Source organism: Cyprinodon tularosa, unplaced genomic scaffold (genome assembly GCF_016077235.1).
Source record: "Cyprinodon tularosa strain WSP-4 unplaced genomic scaffold, ASM1607723v1 ctg493, whole genome shotgun sequence".
NCBI lineage: Eukaryota > Metazoa > Chordata > Actinopteri > Cyprinodontiformes > Cyprinodontidae > Cyprinodon > Cyprinodon tularosa.
In genome coordinates, this window is record NW_024039222.1 from 182157 (window position 1) to 200480 (window position 18324).

The window sequence follows — 18324 nt, forward strand, 5'->3', positions numbered from 1 at the left end:
AAAATAATTCCTTTCCTCAATCCGCTGTTAGTGGAACACCTGCAGCTACGCTAGCTGTGCGCTAACAGCGCAGCAGCCATTAACAAAGCCCCGCCCCCTCCTCCTACAGACCGCCTGCTTCATGGAGACGTCGGCTGGACTCTGAGGAGCTGGAGGAGGCGCTCATCATACCAGACTTGGTCACTAAAACAGGAAACTAGATAAAAACTGGACTCTAGGTGAGTCTGGATGGTTCCCGCCCGTTTTTTGGTTGAACCAAAAGTTAAACGCCTCACAGCGTTTCTCCTGAACTTGCCCGGTTCTCCGGGTGCAGAGATGGAGGAGAGCAGAAACCTATTTACAAGAACGTAGGAGACGCAGAGAGGAGATCGAAATGTGCTTCATCATCATCATCGTTTAGGGGTGGGAGAAGTAACTATTAAATTAAGCATTTAAAAACGGGGAATATTAAATTTTTTAGAATCCAGAGTAAAAACCCATAGAGACAGAATGTTGATCTGCTTTGTTTAAATAAGAAAAACAAAAACAAATACTCTGTTAAACGAGACGAGTTTAAGGAGGAAAACAAGGAAATAAGGAAACAGGAAGGATCGGAGGAGGCTTCAGTCTTCCAGTACGATGGGTTCGCTGGTGCTGGAGGGAAGGAGCGGCATGGGCAGGGAGTGCGGCGGCGGCGGAGGCAGCTTGATCCGGACCAGGAGGTGGGGTTTCCTCGCCGCCCTGCGCATCTCGGACTGGGTCAGGTGTTTCCTTAGAGCCCTGAAGGAAGGAGAGCGGCGCAGAAGTCAAACCACCGCTGTCCTGCTTTACATCTTAGCATCTAAACCTTTCATCTCTATCAGTGAAAATATAAATAAATATATTAAATCACATTAAAACTAAACATATCACTTAAAATTTTGGTTCTGAAACAATTTATTTAAAAAAAGTGGTTTATTTACTTGACCTGGCTGCTGCAGAAGAAGGGTTAACCCTGGCTGCTGCAGACGGGCTAACGTTAGACTTGGCTGCTGCAGCGACCTGGCTACAGAAGGGCTAACCTTAGCCCTGGCTGCTGCAGACGGACTAATGTTAGACCTGGTTGCTGCAGAAGGGCTAGCGTTAGCCCTGGCTGCTGCAGAAGGGCTAACGTTAGCCCTGGCTGCTGCAGCGACCTGGCTACAGAAGGGCTAACGTTAGCCCTAGCTGCTGCAGAAGGGCTAACGTTAGCCCTGGCTGCTGCAGCGACCTGGCTACACAAGGGCTAACGTTAGCCCTGGCTGCTGCAGACAAACTAATGTTAGACCTGGTTGCTGCAGAAGGGCTAGCGTTAGCCCTGGCTGCTGCAGATAGGCTAACGTTAGCCTTGGCTGCTGCAGAAGGGCTAACGTTAGACCTGGCTGCTGCAGACGAACTAATGTTAGACCTGGTTGCTGCAGAAGGGCTAACATTAGCCTTGGCTGCTGCAGAAGGGCTAGCGTTAGGCCTGGCTGCTGCAGACGGGCTAACGTTAGCCTTGGCTGCTGCAGAAGGGCTAGCGTTAGGCCTGGCTGCTGCAGACGGGCTAACGTTAGCCCTGGCTGCTGCAGACGAACTAATGTTAGACCTGGTTGCTGCAGAAGGGCTAACATTAGCCTTGGCTGCTGCAGAAGGGCTAGCGTTAGGCCTGGCTGCTGCAGACGGGCTAACGTTAGCCTTGGCTGCTGCAGACGAACTAATGTTAGACCTGGTTGCTGCAGAAGGGCTAACATTAGCCTTGGCTGCTGGAGACGGGCTAACGTTAGCCCTGGCTGCTGCAGACGAACTAATGTTAGACCTGGTTGCTGCAGAAGGGCTAGCGTTAGCCCTGGCTGCTGCAGACGGGCTAACGTTAGCCTTGGCTGCTGCAGAAGGGCTAGCGTAAGACCTGGCTGCTGCAGAAGGGCTAGCGTAAGACCTGGCTGCTGCAGAAGGGCTAACGTTAGCCCTGGCTGCTGCAGACGGGCTAACGTTAGCCGTGGCTGCTGCAGAAGGGCTAGCGTTAGACCTGGCTGCTGCAGAAGGGCTAACGTTAGCCCTGGCTGCTGCAGACGGACTAATGTTAGACCTGGCTGCTGCAGAAGGGCTAACGTTAGCCCTGGCTGCTGCAGACGGGCTAACGTTAGACCTGGCTGCTGCAGAAGGGCTAACGTTAGCCCTGGCTGCTGCAGACGGGCTAACGTTAGCCCTTGCTGCTGCAGACGAACTAACGTTAGACCTGGTTGCTGCAGAAGGGCTAGCGTTAGCCCTGGCTGCTGCAGAAGGGCTAACGTTAGCCCTGGCTGCTGCAGACGGACTAGCGTTAGACCTGGCTGCTGCAGAAGGGCTAGCGTTAGCCCTGGCTGCTGCAGAAGGGCTAGCGTTAGCCCTGGCTGCTGCAGACGGACTAGCGTTAGACCTGGCTGCTGCAGACGGACTAGCGTTAGACCTGGCTGCTGCAGAAGGGCTAACGTTAGCCCTGGCTGCTGCAGACGGACTAGCGTTAGACCTGGTTGCTGCAGAAGGGCTAGCGTTAGCCCTGGCTGCTGCAGAAGGGCTAGCGTTAGCCCTGGCTGCTGCAGACGAACTAACGTTAGACCTCATTGCTGCAGAAGGGCTAACGTTAGCCCTGGCTGCTGCAGACGGACTAATGTTAGACCTGGCTGCTGCAGAAGGGCTAACGTTAGCCCTGGCTGCTGCAGACGGGCTAACGTTAGCCCTGGCTGCTGCAGACGAACTAACGTTAGACCTGGTTGCTGCAGAAGGGCTAGCGTTAGCCCTGGCTGCTGCAGAAGGGCTAACGTTAGCCCTGGCTGCTGCAGTCGAACTAATGTTAGACCTGGTTGCTCCAGAAGGGCTAGCGTTAGCCCTGGCTGCTGCAGATGGGCTAACGTTAGCCTTGGCTGCTGCAGAAGGGCTAGCGTTAGACCTGGCTGCTGCAGAAGGGCTAACGTTAGCCCTGGCTGCTGCAGACGGGCTAACGTTAGCCCTGGCTGCTGCAGACGAACTAATGTTAGACCTGGTTGCTGCAGAAGGGCTAGCGTTAGCCCTGGCTGCTGCAGACGGGCTAACGTTAGCCTTGGCTGCTGCAGAAGGGCTAGCGTTAGACCTGGCTGCTGCAGAAGGGCTAACGTTAGCCCTGGCTGCTGCAGAAGGGCTAGCGTTAGCCCTGGCTGCTGCAGACGGGCTAACGTTAGCCTTGGCTGCTGCAGAAGGGCTAGCGTTAGGCCTGGCTGCTGCAGACGGGCTAGCGTTAGCCCTGGCTGCTGCAGACGGGCTAACGTTAGCCTTGGCTGCTGCAGAAGGGCTAGCGTTAGGCCTGGCTGCTGCAGACGGGCTAGCGTTAGCCCTGGCTGCTGCAGACGAACTAATGTTAGACCTGGTTGCTGCAGAAGGGCTAGCGTTAGCCCCGGCTGCTGCAGAAGGGCTAGCGTTAGACCTGGCTGCTGCAGAAGGGCTAACGTTAGCCCTGGCTGCTGCAGACGGGCTAACGTTAGACCTGGCTGCTGCAGAAGGGCTAACGTTAGCCCTGGCTGCTGCAGATGGGCTAACGTTAGCCCTGGCTGCTGCAGACGAACTAACGTTAGACCTGGTTGCTGCAGAAGGGCTAGTGTTAGCCCTGGCTGCTGCAGAAGGGCCAGCGTTAGCCCTGGCTGCTGCAGAAGGGCTAGCGTTAGCCCTGGCTGCTGCAGACGGACTAGCGTTAGACCTGGCTGCTGCAGAAGGGCTAACGTTAGCCCTGGCTGCTGCAGACGGACTAGCGTTAGACCTGGCTGCTGCAGACGGACTAGCGTTAGACCTGGCTGCTGCAGAAGGGCTAACGTTAGCCCTGGCTGCTGCAGACGGACTAGCGTTAGACCTGGTTGCTGCAGAAGGGCTAGCGTTAGCCCTGGCTGCTGCAGAAGGGCTAACGTTAGCCCTGGCTGCTGCAGACGGACTAATGTTAGACCTGGCTGCTGCAGAAGGGCTAACGTTAGCCCTGGCTGCTGCAGACGGGCTAACGTTAGCCCTGGCTGCTGCAGACGAACTACGTTAGACCTGGTTGCTGCAGAAGGGCTAGCGTTAGCCCTGGCTGCTGCAGAAGGGCTAACGTTAGCCCTGGCTGCTGCAGACGAACTAACGTTAGACCTGGTTGCTGCAGAAGGGCTAGCGTTAGCCCTGGCTGCTGCAGAAGGGCTAACGTTAGCCCTGGCTGCTGCAGACGGACTAGCGTTAGACCTGGCTGCTGCAGAAGGGCTAACGTTAGCCCTGGCTGCTGCAGACGGACTAGCGTTAGACCTGGCTGCTGCAGACGGACTAGCGTTAGACCTGGCTGCTGCAGAAGGGCTAACGTTAGCCCTGGTTGCTGCAGAAGGGCTAGCGTTAGCCCTGGCTGCTGCAGAAGGGCTAGCGTTAGCCCTGGCTGCTGCAGACGGACTAGCGTTAGACCTGGCTGCTGCAGAAGTGCTAACGTTAGCCCTGGCTGCTGCAGACGGACTAGCGTTAGACCTGGCTGCTGCAGACGGACTAGCGTTAGACCTGGCTGCTGCAGAAGGGCTAACGTTAGCCTTGGCTGCTGCAGAAGGGCTAGCGTTAGACCTGGCTGCTGCAGAAGGGCTAACGTTAGCCCTGGCTGCTGCAGACGGGCTAACGTTAGCCCTGGCTGCTGCAGAAGGGCTAGCGTTAGCCCTGGCTGCTGCAGACGGGCTAACGTTAGCCTTGGCTGCTGCAGAAGGGCTAGCGTTAGGCCTGGCTGCTGCAGACGAACTAATGTTAGACCTGGTTGCTGCAGAAGGGCTAGCGTTAGCCCTGGCTGCTGCAGAAGGGCTAGCGTTAGACCTGGCTGCTGCAGAAGGGCTAACGTTAGCCCTGGCTGCTGCAGAAGGGCTAGCGTTAGACCTGGCTGCTGCAGAAGGGCTAACGTAAGCCCTGGCTGCTGCAGACGGGCTAACGTTAGCCTTGGCTGCTGCAGAAGGGCTAGCATTAGACCTGGCTGCTGCAGAAGGGCTAACGTTAGCCCTGGCTGCTGCAGACGGGCTAACGTTAGCCTTGGCTGCTGCAGAAGGGCTAGCGTTAGACCTGGCTGCTGCAGAAGGGCTAACGTTAGCCCTGGCTGCTGCAGACGGGCTAACGTTAGACCTGGCTGCTGCAGAAGGGCTAGCGTTAGACCTGGCTGCTGCAGAAGGGCTAACGTTAGCCCTGGCTGCTGCAGACGGGCTAACGTTAGCCTTGGCTGCTGCAGAAGGGCTAGCGTTAGACCTGGCTGCTGCAGAAGGGCTAACGTTAGCCCTGGCTGCTGCAGACGGACTAATGTTAGACCTGGTTGCTGCAGAAGGGCTAGCGTTAGCCCTGGCTGCTGCAGACGGGCTAACGTTAGCCTTGGCTACTGCAGAAGGGCTAGCGTTAGGCCTGGCTGCTGCAGACGAACTAATGTTAGACCTGGTTGCTGCAGAAGGGCTAGCGTTAGCCCTGGCTGCTGCAGAAGGGCTAGCGTTAGACCTGGCTGCTGCAGAAGGGCTAACGTTAGCCCTGGCTGCTGCAGAAGGGCTAGCGTTAGACCTGGCTGCTGCAGAAGGGCTAATGTTAGCCCTGGCTGCTGCAGACGGGCTAACGTTAGCCTTGGCTGCTGCAGAAGGGCTAGCATTAGACCTGGCTGCTGCAGAAGGGCTAACGTTAGCCCTGGCTGCTGCAGACGGGCTAATGTTAGCCTTGGCTGCTGCAGAAGGGCTAGCGTTAGACCTGGCTGCTGCAGAAGGGCTAACGTTAGCCTTGGCTGCTGCAGACGGGCTAACGTTAGACCTGGCTGCTGCAGAAGGGCTAACGTTAGCCCTGGCTGCTGCAGACGGGCTAACGTTAGACCTGGCTGCTGCAGACGAACTAACGTTAGACCTGGTTGCTGCAGAAGGGCTAGCGTTAGCCCTGGCTGCTGCAGAAGGGCTAACGTTAGCCCTGGCTGCTGCAGACGGACTAGCGTTAGACCTGGTTGCTGCAGAAGGGCTAGCGTTAGCCCTGGCTGGTGCAGAAGGGCTAGCGTTAGCCCTGGCTGCTGCAGACGGACTAGCGTTAGACCTGGCTGCTGCAGAAGGGCTAACGTTAGCCCTGGCTGCTGCAGACGGACTAATGTTAGACCTGGCTGCTGCAGAAGGGCTAACGTTAGCCCTGGCTGCTGCAGATGGGCTAACGTTAGCCTTGGCTGCTGCAGAAGGGCTAGCGTTAGACCTGGCTGCTGCAGAAGGGCTAACGTTAGCCCTGGCTGCTGCAGACGAACTAATGTTAGACCTGGTTGCAGAAGGGCTAGCGTTAGACCTGGCTGCTGCAGAAGGGCTAACGTTAGCCCTGGCTGCTGCAGACGGACTAATGTTAGACCTGGCTGCTGCAGAAGGGCTAACGTTAGCCCTGGCTGCTGCAGACGAACTAACGTTAGACCTCATTGCTGCAGACGAACTAACGTTAGACCTCATTGCTGCAGACGGACTAATGTTAGACCTGGTTGCTGCAGAAGGGCTAACGTTAGCCCTGGCTGCTGCAGACAGACTAATGTTAGACCTGGCTGCAGAAGGGCTAGCGTTAGACCTGGCTGCTGCAGAAGGGCTAACGTTAGCCCTGGCTGCTGCAGACGGGCTAACGTTAGCCCTCATTGCTGCAGACGGACTAATGTTAGACCTGGTTGCTGCAGAAGGGCTAACGTTAGCCCTGGCTGCTGCAGACAGACTAATGTTAGACCTGGCTGCAGAAGGGCTAGCGTTAGACCTGGCTGCTGCAGAAGGGCTAACGTTAGCCCTGGCTGCTGCAGACGGGCTAACGTTAGCCTTGGCTGCTGCAGAAGGGCTAGCGTTAGACCTGGCTGCTGCAGAAGGGCTAACGTTAGCCCTGGCTGCTGCAAACGGACTAATGTTAGACCTGGTTGCTGCAGAAGGGCTAGCGTTAGCCCTGGCTGCTGCAGACGGGCTAACGTTAGCCTTGGCTACTGCAGAAGGGCTAGCGTTAGGCCTGGCTGCTGCAGACGAACTAATGTTAGACCTGGTTGCTGCAGAAGGGCTAGCGTTAGCCCTGGCTGCTGCAGAAGGGCTAGCGTTAGACCTGGCTGCTGCAGAAGGGCTAACGTTAGCCCTGGCTGCTGCAGAAGGGCTAGCGTTAGACCTGGCTGCTGCAGAAGGGCTAATGTTAGCCCTGGCTGCTGCAGACGGGCTAACGTTAGCCTTGGCTGCTGCAGAAGGGCTAGCATTAGACCTGGCTGCTGCAGAAGGGCTAACGTTAGCCCTGGCTGCTGCAGACGGGCTAATGTTAGCCTTGGCTGCTGCAGAAGGGCTAGCGTTAGACCTGGCTGCTGCAGAAGGGCTAACGTTAGCCTTGGCTGCTGCAGACGGGCTAACGTTAGACCTGGCTGCTGCAGAAGGGCTAACGTTAGCCCTGGCTGCTGCAGACGGGCTAACGTTAGACCTGGCTGCTGCAGACGAACTAACGTTAGACCTGGTTGCTGCAGAAGGGCTAGCGTTAGCCCTGGCTGCTGCAGAAGGGCTAACGTTAGCCCTGGCTGCTGCAGACGGACTAGCGTTAGACCTGGTTGCTGCAGAAGGGCTAGCGTTAGCCCTGGCTGGTGCAGAAGGGCTAGCGTTAGCCCTGGCTGCTGCAGACGGACTAGCGTTAGACCTGGCTGCTGCAGAAGGGCTAACGTTAGCCCTGGCTGCTGCAGACGGACTAATGTTAGACCTGGCTGCTGCAGAAGGGCTAACGTTAGCCCTGGCTGCTGCAGATGGGCTAACGTTAGCCTTGGCTGCTGCAGAAGGGCTAGCGTTAGACCTGGCTGCTGCAGAAGGGCTAACGTTAGCCCTGGCTGCTGCAGACGAACTAATGTTAGACCTGGTTGCAGAAGGGCTAGCGTTAGACCTGGCTGCTGCAGAAGGGCTAACGTTAGCCCTGGCTGCTGCAGACGGACTAATGTTAGACCTGGCTGCTGCAGAAGGGCTAACGTTAGCCCTGGCTGCTGCAGACGAACTAACGTTAGACCTCATTGCTGCAGACGAACTAACGTTAGACCTCATTGCTGCAGACGGACTAATGTTAGACCTGGTTGCTGCAGAAGGGCTAACGTTAGCCCTGGCTGCTGCAGACAGACTAATGTTAGACCTGGCTGCAGAAGGGCTAGCGTTAGACCTGGCTGCTGCAGAAGGGCTAACGTTAGCCCTGGCTGCTGCAGACGGGCTAACGTTAGCCCTCATTGCTGCAGACGGACTAATGTTAGACCTGGTTGCTGCAGAAGGGCTAACGTTAGCCCTGGCTGCTGCAGACAGACTAATGTTAGACCTGGCTGCAGAAGGGCTAGCGTTAGACCTGGCTGCTGCAGAAGGGCTAACGTTAGCCCTAGCTGCTGCAGACGGGCTAACGTTAGCCCTGGCTGCTGCAGACGAACTAACGTTAGACCTCATTGCTGCAGACGGACTAATGTTAGACCTGGTTGCTGCAGAAGGGCTAGCGTTAGCCCTGGCTGCTGCAGAAGGGCTAGCGTTAGCCCTGGCTGCTGCAGACGGACTAGCATTAGACCTGGTTGCTGCAGAAGGGCTAGCGTTAGCCCTGGCTGCTGCAGAGGGGCTAGCGTTAGCCCTGGCTGCTGCAGACAGGCTAGCGTTAGACCTGGCTGCTGCAGAAGGGCTAACGTTAGCCCTGGCTGCTGCAGACGGACTAATGTTAGACCTGGCTGCTGCAGAAGGGCTAACGTTAGCCCTGGCTGCTGCAGACGAACTAATGTTAGACCTGGTTGCTCCAGAAGGGCTAGCGTTAGCCCTGGCTGCTGCAGATGGGCTAACGTTAGCCTTGGCTGCTGCAGAAGGGCTAGCGTTAGACCTGGCTGCTGCAGAAGGGCTAAAGTTAGACCTGGCTGCTGCAGAAGGGCTAACGTTAGCCCTGGCTGCTGCAGACGGATTAGCGTTAGACCTGGCTGCTGCAGAAGGGCTAACGTTAGCCCTGGCTGCTGCAGAGGGGCTAGCGTTAGCCCTGGCTGCTGCAGACAGGCTAGCGTTAGACCTGGCTGCTGCAGAAGGGCTAACGTTAGCCCTGGCTGCTGCAGACGGACTAATGTTAGACCTGGCTGCTGCAGAAGGGCTAACGTTAGCCCTGGCTGCTGCAGACGGGCTAACGTTAGCCCTGGCTGCTGCAGAAGGGCTAACGTTAGCCCTGGCTGCTGCAGACGAACTAATGTTAGACCTGGTTGCTCCAGAAGGGCTAGCGTTAGCCCTGGCTGCTGCAGATGGGCTAACGTTAGCCTTGGCTGCTGCAGAAGGGCTAGCGTTAGACCTGGCTGCTGCAGAAGGGCTAAAGTTAGACCTGGCTGCTGCAGAAGGGCTAACATTAGCCCTGGCTGCTGCAGACGGATTAGCGTTAGACCTGGCTGCTGCAGAAGGGCTAACGTTAGCCCTGGCTGCTGCAGACGGACTAATGTTAGACCTGGCTGCAGAAGGGCTAGCGTTAGACCTGGCTGCTGCAGAAGGGCTAACGTTAGCCCTGGCTGCTGCAGACGAACTAACGTTAGACCTCATTGCTGCAGACGGATTAATGTTAGACCTGGTTGCTGCAGAAGGGCTAACGTTAGCCCTGGCTGCTGCAGACAGACTAATGTTAGACCTGGCTGCAGAAGGGCTAGCGTTAGACCTGGCTGCTGCAGAAGGGCTAACGTTAGCCCTGGCTGCTGCAGACGGGCTAACGTTAGCCCTGGCTGCTGCAGACGAACTAACGTTAGACCTCATTGCTGCAGACGGACTAATGTTAGACCTGGTTGCTGCAGAAGGGCTAGCGTTAGCCCTGGCTGCTGCAGAAGGGCTAGCGTTAGCCCTGGCTGCTGCAGACGGACTAGCGTTAGACCTGGCTGCTGCAGAAGGGCTAACGTTAGCCCTGGCTGCTGCAGACGGACTAATGTTAGACCTGGCTGCTGCAGAAGGGCTAACGTTAGCCCTGGCTGCTGCAGACGGGCTAACGTTAGCCCTGGCTGCTGCAGACGAACTAACGTTAGACCTGGTTGCTGCAGAAGGGCTAGCGTTAGCCCTGGGTGCTGCAGAAGGGCTAACGTTAGCCCTGGCTGCTGCAGACGAACTAATGTTAGACCTGGTTGCTCCAGAAGGGCTAGCGTTAGCCCTGGCTGCTGCAGATGGGCTAACGTTAGCCTTGGCTGCTGCAGAAGGGCTAGCGTTAGACCTGGCTGCTGCAGAAGGGCTAACGTTAGCCCTGGCTGCTGCAGACGGACTAGCGTTAGCCCTAGTTGCTGCAGACGGGCTAACGTTAGCCCTGGCTGCTGCAGACGAACTAATGTTAGACCTGGTTGCAGAAGGGCTAGCGTTAGACCTGGCTGCTGCAGAAGGGCTAACGTTAGCCCTGGCTGCTGCAGACGGACTAATGTTAGACCTGGCTGCAGAAGGGCTAGCGTTAGACCTGGCTGCTGCAGAAGGGCTAACGTTAGCCCTGGCTGCTGCAGACGAACTAACGTTAGACCTCATTGCTGCAGACGGACTAATGTTAGACCTGGTTGCTGCAGAAGGGCTAACGTTAGCCCTGGCTGCTGCAGACGGACTAATGTTAGACCTGGCTGCAGAAGGGCTAGCGTTAGACCTGGCTGCTGCAGAAGGGCTAACGTTAGCCCTGGCTGCTGCAGACGGGCTAACGTTAGCCCTGGCTGCTGCAGACGAACTAATGTTAGACCTGGTTGCTGCAGAAGGGCTAGCGTTAGGCCTGGCTGCTGCAGATGGGCTAACGTTAGCCTTGGCTGCTGCAGAAGGGCTAGCGTTAGACCTGGCTGCTGCAGAAGGGCTAACGTTAGCCCTGGCTGCTGCAGAAGGGCTAGCGTTAGGCCTGGCTGCTGCAGATGGGCTAACGTTAGCCTTGGCTGCTGCAGAAGGGCTAGCGTTAGACCTGGCTGCTGCAGAAGGGCTAACGCTAGCCCTGGCTGCTGCAGACGAACTAACGTTAGACCTCATTGCTGCAGACGGACTAATGTTAGACCTGGTTGCTGCAGAAGGGCTAACGTTAGCCCTGGCTGCTGCAGACGGACTAATGTTAGACCTGGCTGCAGAAGGGCTAGCGTTAGACCTGGCTGCTGCAGAAGGGCTAACGTTAGCCCTGGCTGCTGCAGACGAACTAACGTTAGACCTCATTGCTGCAGAAGGGCTAACGTTAGACCTGGCTGCATTTAGCTTTGGAGTTTCGCTGTTTGCAACTCCTGTTTATGAGCGATTTGCTTTGAAGTCCTGTACACGTATAAACTTCTAAAAGTTGAGATAAAACGTTCATTTTCTTCTGTTTCGTTTCATAAAGATTGCTTCTACGTAATCTGATCTGTAGCCTCAGCTAATCTGTGCTGTCGGGTTTAATGAAACAAGCCCCTTCCTGTTAAATAAATGGAAGCGTTCATGAGTTTCAGGTTATTTTATTCTCCTGTGGCGCCGTGGTGCCGTCGTTTACCTGGTGTCCTTCGTGGCCACAAACACCACTGGGTTGGGAGCTTCTCCCTGGCTGACCTTCTGCCGCTTGATGACCGACTGGGAGGTGGTTCTCATGCCCGACGTGTACGGCCTGCCATTGGCCGGGTAGGGCACACCTGTAGCCTGTGGGTGGCCAGAAGAAGCCAGAATTAAAGGAACCAAGCTAAGGTAACATGAAGCTAGCAAATAGGGCTGAAACGATTAATCCCGCGGTTCTCAAAGTGTGTGGCGCGACCCACTGGTGGGGAATTGAGACGTGACAGGTGGGGCGCGCCAAGTTCCGGTGTGTGTGTGTGTGTGTGTGTGTGACTATAAATGTAGAATGTGTGAGAGCAAACTGTCCTTATAGCTGTATGTTGCCGCTTTTTAGACCAATCAAACCCACAAAGTAATCATTACTAGCCTACATGCAGTCTAATTAAAAGAACATTAGATATGAGAAAAATTTCCCCTGGAACTGAAGTGCCAAAATAATGATTGACGTGACGTCGGCATATTATTTGTAACAGAATAAACTTTCGCACCCCAGTGTTGCCAACTCAGCGACTTTGTCGCTATATTTCAGACCCCTCCAGCGACTCTTTTTCAAAAAAACAAATCTAGCGCCTTTTGGAGACTCTTACGTGAAAGCACGTATCGTTCCTTTTCTTGTCCTCCAGCGGCAGGTGCTGCCGTGGGGCGCCTCCCCCGTCCCAACCCCGTTCTCCCCCGCTATTGCAGGAGTCCCTATCAGCGCTGCAGTCAGAGCAGAGACACAGCATGTTTAACTTTTGCGTCCAGACTGCAAATAAAGCGCACATGCGCCGGGATTGACGGCGCAGGTTGATCATAAATAACTGAATTTGAAATATTTTATCTTAAATAAATAACGGCGTTTGATTCACACAGCCACATGTTCATGTTTCTGGTTTGGAGTGGAGAGGGAGTATCCACTCATCGGGCAGAGAGCTGTGTGCATTCTTCTTCCCTTTGCCACATCATATCTCTGTGAGATGGGCTTTTCAGCTGCTGCTTCACTGAAAACAAAATACAGATCTCAGCAGAACATTGAGCATGACTTGAGAGTGGCAGTATCAAGCCTGCAACCCCGTTTTGAGAAACTGCAATGCAAAACAGGCTCATTGCAGCCACTAATGCAGGGATAAACTGTCTTGCCAGATGGATTTCACTTCTTTTCTTTTATTAACAGATTGCAGAGTGGCACTTTAATTGTTTCTATCTTTGAGCTTGATACAAATTTTGACACAGCTGCATTTTTATTTTCTTTATTTTTGAGCTTGCTGTTATTTGATGTAGATTTGTATTTAGATACTACTTGTTACTTCAATAAAATTGGAACATTTTAAGATTGTTGAATATTTCATTAGCATTGTGTTGGGGCGATGGGGACAGGCGGGGCTTGAAAATTCCCCCTTGTCCAAAGTGGGGAATGACAGAAAAAGTTTGAGAACCACTGGATTAATCTGATTATTTTATTATGGAAATACCGTATTATCCAGAATATAAGCTGCTATTTTGAACACTTTGAACCATGCGGCTTATAACAAGCTGCAGCTTTTCTGTGGATTTTTCCAATCCACCATAGGGAGAAGCCAAAGTTGGAAATGAAAGAATAGGGGCTAATTTTCATTTAGCATAAGAACATTCTAGCAGCAGGTAGGGTGGAGAACAAATGTCCTGAATTCACACATTTTGATGTTTATTTGCTGTATTAAAGCTGCCGATCCAATAAAGAGACTGAAATCAACTCCTGCAGAGCTGAAATAAAGAGCTGATGAAGCTCCAACTTTCAGTAGAAGCTCGTACTGCTGCGAGCTAACAAGCTAACGGGAGCAAGCAGTCTTCTTGGTCCCTACTCCAGTGGATATATGTAGAGCTCCCCCTACAGGTTTGGTGGGAGACGGTTCAGTAGATATCATCGGTTTATAGCCCGATGCGGCTTATTTATGTACATTTCCAGTAAAAAAAAAAAAAAGAACAAATTTGGGGGTGTGGCTTATAGTGAGGTGCGCTATTCAGTCGGTAAAATACCTTAATCGGCAACTAATTCAGTAATCGATTAATTGTTAATTGGAGTATAGAGACTTTAAAACACACCTTTGTAAAAATATACAAATAAATAAACATTTAGCATTTCAGATTAATAAAAAAAAACGTTTTCTTCTATCCAGAACTCCTCAAGGGGAAAAGTTTTAGCTTCACCTGGTTTATTTTGCAAAAAAGTCTTCTTTGGGTACCTTTGGCTATCCGATTATTAATCAAAATCATTGACAGATTAAATCAATCAGCAAAATAATGGTTAGTTTCAGTCCTACTAGCAAAAGAAGCTGCACTATAGCTAGCATGCTAGCATACAGGGTTCCTGGGTGAGCGGGAAACACTGACCGCATCGAAGCCTCTTTTTCCCAGCAGGCTTTGGGCCACGCGTGGCTGGCTGACCTGGTTCCTGTTGATGGGCGTCGGAGGACCTCTGGAGGCCTTCAGTTTCAGAGGAGCTGAGATGGCTTCAGAGAGAGAGAGAGGAGATGAGAGTGGCTTCCAAAAACCAGCCCACAGGTTTATTTGATCTGTAAATGAATGGTTAACCGACCTAAATCCTTCACTATGGCGGCCAGAGACTGCCGGGGAATCACTTTGCTCTTTAGCGGAGACTTGGTGGCTTTGGGCAGCCGGATCATACCTGAAGAAAACAGACATTCAGAGTCAGACAGCACCTCTCCTCTCAGGCCTTTAAGCGCTCTGAGCGGCCATTCGTACACTCGGCCTTGACCGCGTTGGCGTTGATGGAGGCGTAGGGTCTCCTCGCAGCACGCCGCGGCTGCAGGATGTCCTCGCACACCCGCCGTGCGATGCGGGTCAGCTTGGTGGTCTGCAGGATGAACGTCTGGCGGTTCTTGGCCAGCAGCTTGGCTCGGCCCTCGTTGCGAGTGAACGGCGAAAGGCCCTGGACCTCCTGGCGGGTCATGTGAGCGCGGGGGCCGGCCTCCTACGCGAAAACGCAGACAGAAAAAATAAAAATGAAAGAAGACCCAAAAAGCTTGTGAGGAAGCAAGATGACGGCTCGCTTACAGAGCCGGCTCTAGTCGCTCCTTCTAGCTGAGTTGGGGTCTTCAGACCGCCGTATTTCTTCCAGTAGATCCAACATGAGGCGCAGAGTCGGCACTGCATGTTCGGAGGACCCCAGGCGTACCACTGGGGGGACTGGGCCGCTGGGGGGGAAACAGGTTAGAGACGCCATATTAACCGGGAGATAACCAGGTTGCTGTGACAAACAGAAAGTGGAGTTAGCTAGCTAGCCGGACCACAGAGCAGCGACAGGCGGAGGATCTGATTGTGAATATTCGATCCGCACCATCGGTACCATAAGTTCTGATTGGTTAATGTGGAAGTACAATGTTTATATATGAATGAGTAACTCTTATTTAATGCTTTTTAATGCTCTTAAAAATAATCTTAGTGCCATCAACATGTACCCATGACTTATATATATATATACACGGCAAAATCCTGCAGCCATGTCCCAAGTTCCTCGTTTTCCCGCCACTTTGGTTCAAATTAGCATTTTTCTCCATTCTCTTACCTTTTCTCTGCCTCAAGCTTCTTTTCTGAAGCATTTTAATGCCACGATTATCAAATTTTATGAATTTTAATGCCAATTAAGGCCTTAATTTAAAAAATAATAATTTAATTACTTTTAATGACCCGCAGAAACCTGCACTGGTTCTGTCAAACTTCTTGACAATAAGGAGACAGGAAGAGTCTTGGCTGTGAATTCAAACAGGTCCAGCAGTTTTTCCCACAGGATTTTAGGAGACTGTGGTGGGAGAGTCTCTGACCCTCGGGGGTTGTACACATTTTTAAACGTGGTGTATCCCACTTAAAGGGGGACACCATTTTTTTTACATTAGGCCCTTGATTTTACGTTATTCCATCATGCTCTACTCACCCATATGATAAATGACACAAGATTCATATGGGTGAGTAGAACATGATGGAATAATGTAAAATCAAGGGCCCAATGTAAAAAAAAAAAAAAAAAACGGCGTTCCCCTTTAAGTGCATTTTTGAGGCCACATTTTAAAAAAAATTTTCTTTCTTCCCTTGTGGTTCACTAAGGAGCCTACAAATCATTATCTTAGAGAGGAAAACACAATGGACAAGTTGATTCAGTGACTGTTGCTGTGTGAATCAAATGCCATTATTTAAGATAAACATTTAAAATTAATCTATTTATTTTAGACCAAATAACAATTTAAATTTACATCCCGCTCACTCCGTGAGGGTGAACATGCTGTGGCTCTGACTGCAGCCCTGAGAAGGACTCTTGCGGAAGCAGGACAACGGGGTTGGGACGGGGGAGGCGCTCCACGGCAGCACCTACGGCTGGAGGACAGGAGTAGGAACGATACGTGCTTTCATCTAAGATAGGGACGCACGATATTGGGATTTTGGCCGATATCTGATATTTTAAAACTCATGTAGCCGATAACCGATATTGATATCGATGTTAAAGCTGGACAAAAATAAGTAGTCATTGAAAATAGCAGTTTTGTTATCCATTTCTGACACTTTGAAAAATAATATACTCAAATATATTTTCATATGCTGATATCAAATAGAGCTTTAAAAACGAGTATCGATCTATTTTACTTTCAAAATCTGGTGAAATTTCATCGTTCTGTTACAAACTCTCGTGATATTTTGCAAATTCTTGTGAGATTTTGTTAGTAAAATAGATCGATACCGCGTCAATATATCAACATATAAAAATATGGCAACATTTGGTGAATTTTCGGGGGATTTCGTAGCATAACGATGACATATAGCAATATTTCATTAGTAAAAGAGATTGATATGGTGTTTTTAAATGGCAATATATCAGCATATGAAGATATTGGGATATTTTAATGGATCAATATTTTTTCAATAGTTTTTAAGTCTGTAGAAGAGTTTTTGAGGAAGAACAAGTAGTATTTTTTTTTTTTTTAGACTTTAGAAACTCAGAAGCTGATCAAATATCGGGTTAAATATCGGTGGGGTGGCCGATGTCCGATATTCAGTTTTAAGGCCGATACCGATAGGGGCCGATTATATCGTGCATCCCTAATCTAAGAGTCTCTTAAAGCCGCCAGTGACACCAGAAAAGATTTGTCGCTAGTAGTTTTTCTGAAAAAGAGTCACTGGAGGGTCTGAAAAGTCGCTAAATATAGCGACAAAGTCTCTGAGTTGACAACACTGCACAGGCGAACCGGGCAGCCGGGGCGGCATTTTTATAAAGGAGGGCCGGACACACACTACGAAAAAAATAATATAACTGGCCACCACTCCAAGCGCCAGTTGGTTTTAGAGTAGAACCGCCACCGACCATCTATGACGGTTAGTGTTAGGGTGGAATGCATTCTTCCTTTCATACCGGGTGGTATGAAAGGACAGCTGTGGAATGGTCTGATAAACTGACATATTTTTGTTGTTGTTGTTTTCTCTCTCTGTGTCTATATCAGACTGTGGCAGGTCTTATTCATTAATGGGAAAAAATGGGTCCATGGGTCGGCAGCTTTCTCACTCTTCACTATTAACTAACTAATTTTCTAAGGTCCACATTTGTGTGAACATTTTTTTCAATAATCTTTTTGCTGCCGTAATCATCAGAATTTCCCCATTCTGGGGCAATAAAGAGATTCATATAGAGCATAGGGTAGAGCGGATGTCGATTTGAACGATCAGAGGCCTCCTGTCTGCGGTCACCTGCGGAAGGGGCGGGGCGTATCTGCATTAACTGGTTTCTGAGCATAAACCAGGCTTTAGGATGCGTCATGGTTACTCACTGTGGCAGCTCTCACAGCTCAGTCCCTTCTGAAAGCCCGCGGCTCCGTTCAGACCAGGCTTGCTGCCCGGCATCATGATCTGGTTGGGGTTGGGTTTGGTGCTGAAGAACAGAGCAGAGTTTATCTGAGAGAGGCGCCCTGAGCTGGAAGCAGACGCTGCGTTTATCTGCTGATACTCACTAGGTGGGAATGTAGACCTGCTTGAGTTTGCTGTCTGCCTCTGCTGCCTTTAGTCGTTTCTGAGGAGAAAAGCAAAACATTTCTGATTGGTTAAAATGTCTGATTCTGTGAGGAGGAAGAGAAGAAGCCAACTGGACTGACCTGCTGAATGTAGCGGTCGGTGGTTTTCCACATGTAGTAGAACTGGACCACACTGGCCAGAGACTTCCAGGGCAGCTGGAGGGAAGGAAAAACAGTCGGTTTGATGGAAGAGAAAACAAACGGTGACGCGGCAGATAGAAGGGGAGCTCACAAAGTCCTGGCGGATGTCGTTGAAGTCTTTGCCGTATTTCTCCAGAGCTTCCTCGAACAGCATGGCCTCCGAGGCGCTCCACTCCTCCATCTCGTCCCGGCAAAGCACGGGGCCCCCCTGAGGGACCAGGGTGGACATGGCTTTGGCCAGGTCGTAGCCGTTCTTCTGCAACGTGTCCATGGCGTGGAACTAGCAGAGGAGAAACGAGGTTGGGAACGAGCTGCGGAACATGAGCGGCTGTAAAGGTCGATCAGTGGAGGTTTGCTCTAACCAGGGTGATGTCTCTGGAGGCTGCGGCGGCGCTCATGTGGAGGCTGGGCTGACGGATGGAGCTGCTGCAGTCCAAGGCGCGCGCAAATGTTCCCACAGCTCTGAAACACAAAGGTGACAACTCTGCTGATGTTCCGTCAGACAGCCACTAGAGGGAGCATCTGTTCTGATTAAGAAAATTAATTATTTGCAAATAAAGCAAACAAAAAAGGCAGGAATCACAGTTTGATTCTCAATGTCTACTTGTGCATTCTCATTTTCTCGTGAAACGTCATCAGCCTCAGCCCTAATGCTGTTTCAATTCACAAGAAGACAGAAAAAAGCAGTTTCTTAATCC

General features: G+C 52.0%; 1 protein-coding gene across 1 annotated transcript in view; it reads right to left on the reverse strand.

Annotated features, from left to right (window-relative positions):
- Positions 1 to 311: 311 nt before the first annotated feature.
- mta2 (metastasis associated 1 family, member 2) overlaps positions 312 to 18324 on the reverse strand; it is a 54909-nt gene continuing 36896 nt past the window's right edge. The window contains exons 8-18 of the mRNA XM_038302522.1: positions 17989 to 18088; positions 17718 to 17906; positions 17567 to 17641; positions 17426 to 17484; positions 17246 to 17346; positions 14490 to 14629; positions 14178 to 14406; positions 14011 to 14100; positions 13806 to 13924; positions 11401 to 11543; positions 312 to 759 (exon numbers count right to left, since the gene is read on the reverse strand). Of these exons, the coding sequence (XP_038158450.1) occupies positions 603 to 759; positions 11401 to 11543; positions 13806 to 13924; positions 14011 to 14100; positions 14178 to 14406; positions 14490 to 14629; positions 17246 to 17346; positions 17426 to 17484; positions 17567 to 17641; positions 17718 to 17906; positions 17989 to 18088 (1402 nt within the window). The 3' untranslated portion in view covers positions 312 to 602. The remainder of the gene's footprint in view (positions 760 to 11400; positions 11544 to 13805; positions 13925 to 14010; positions 14101 to 14177; positions 14407 to 14489; positions 14630 to 17245; positions 17347 to 17425; positions 17485 to 17566; positions 17642 to 17717; positions 17907 to 17988; positions 18089 to 18324) is intronic.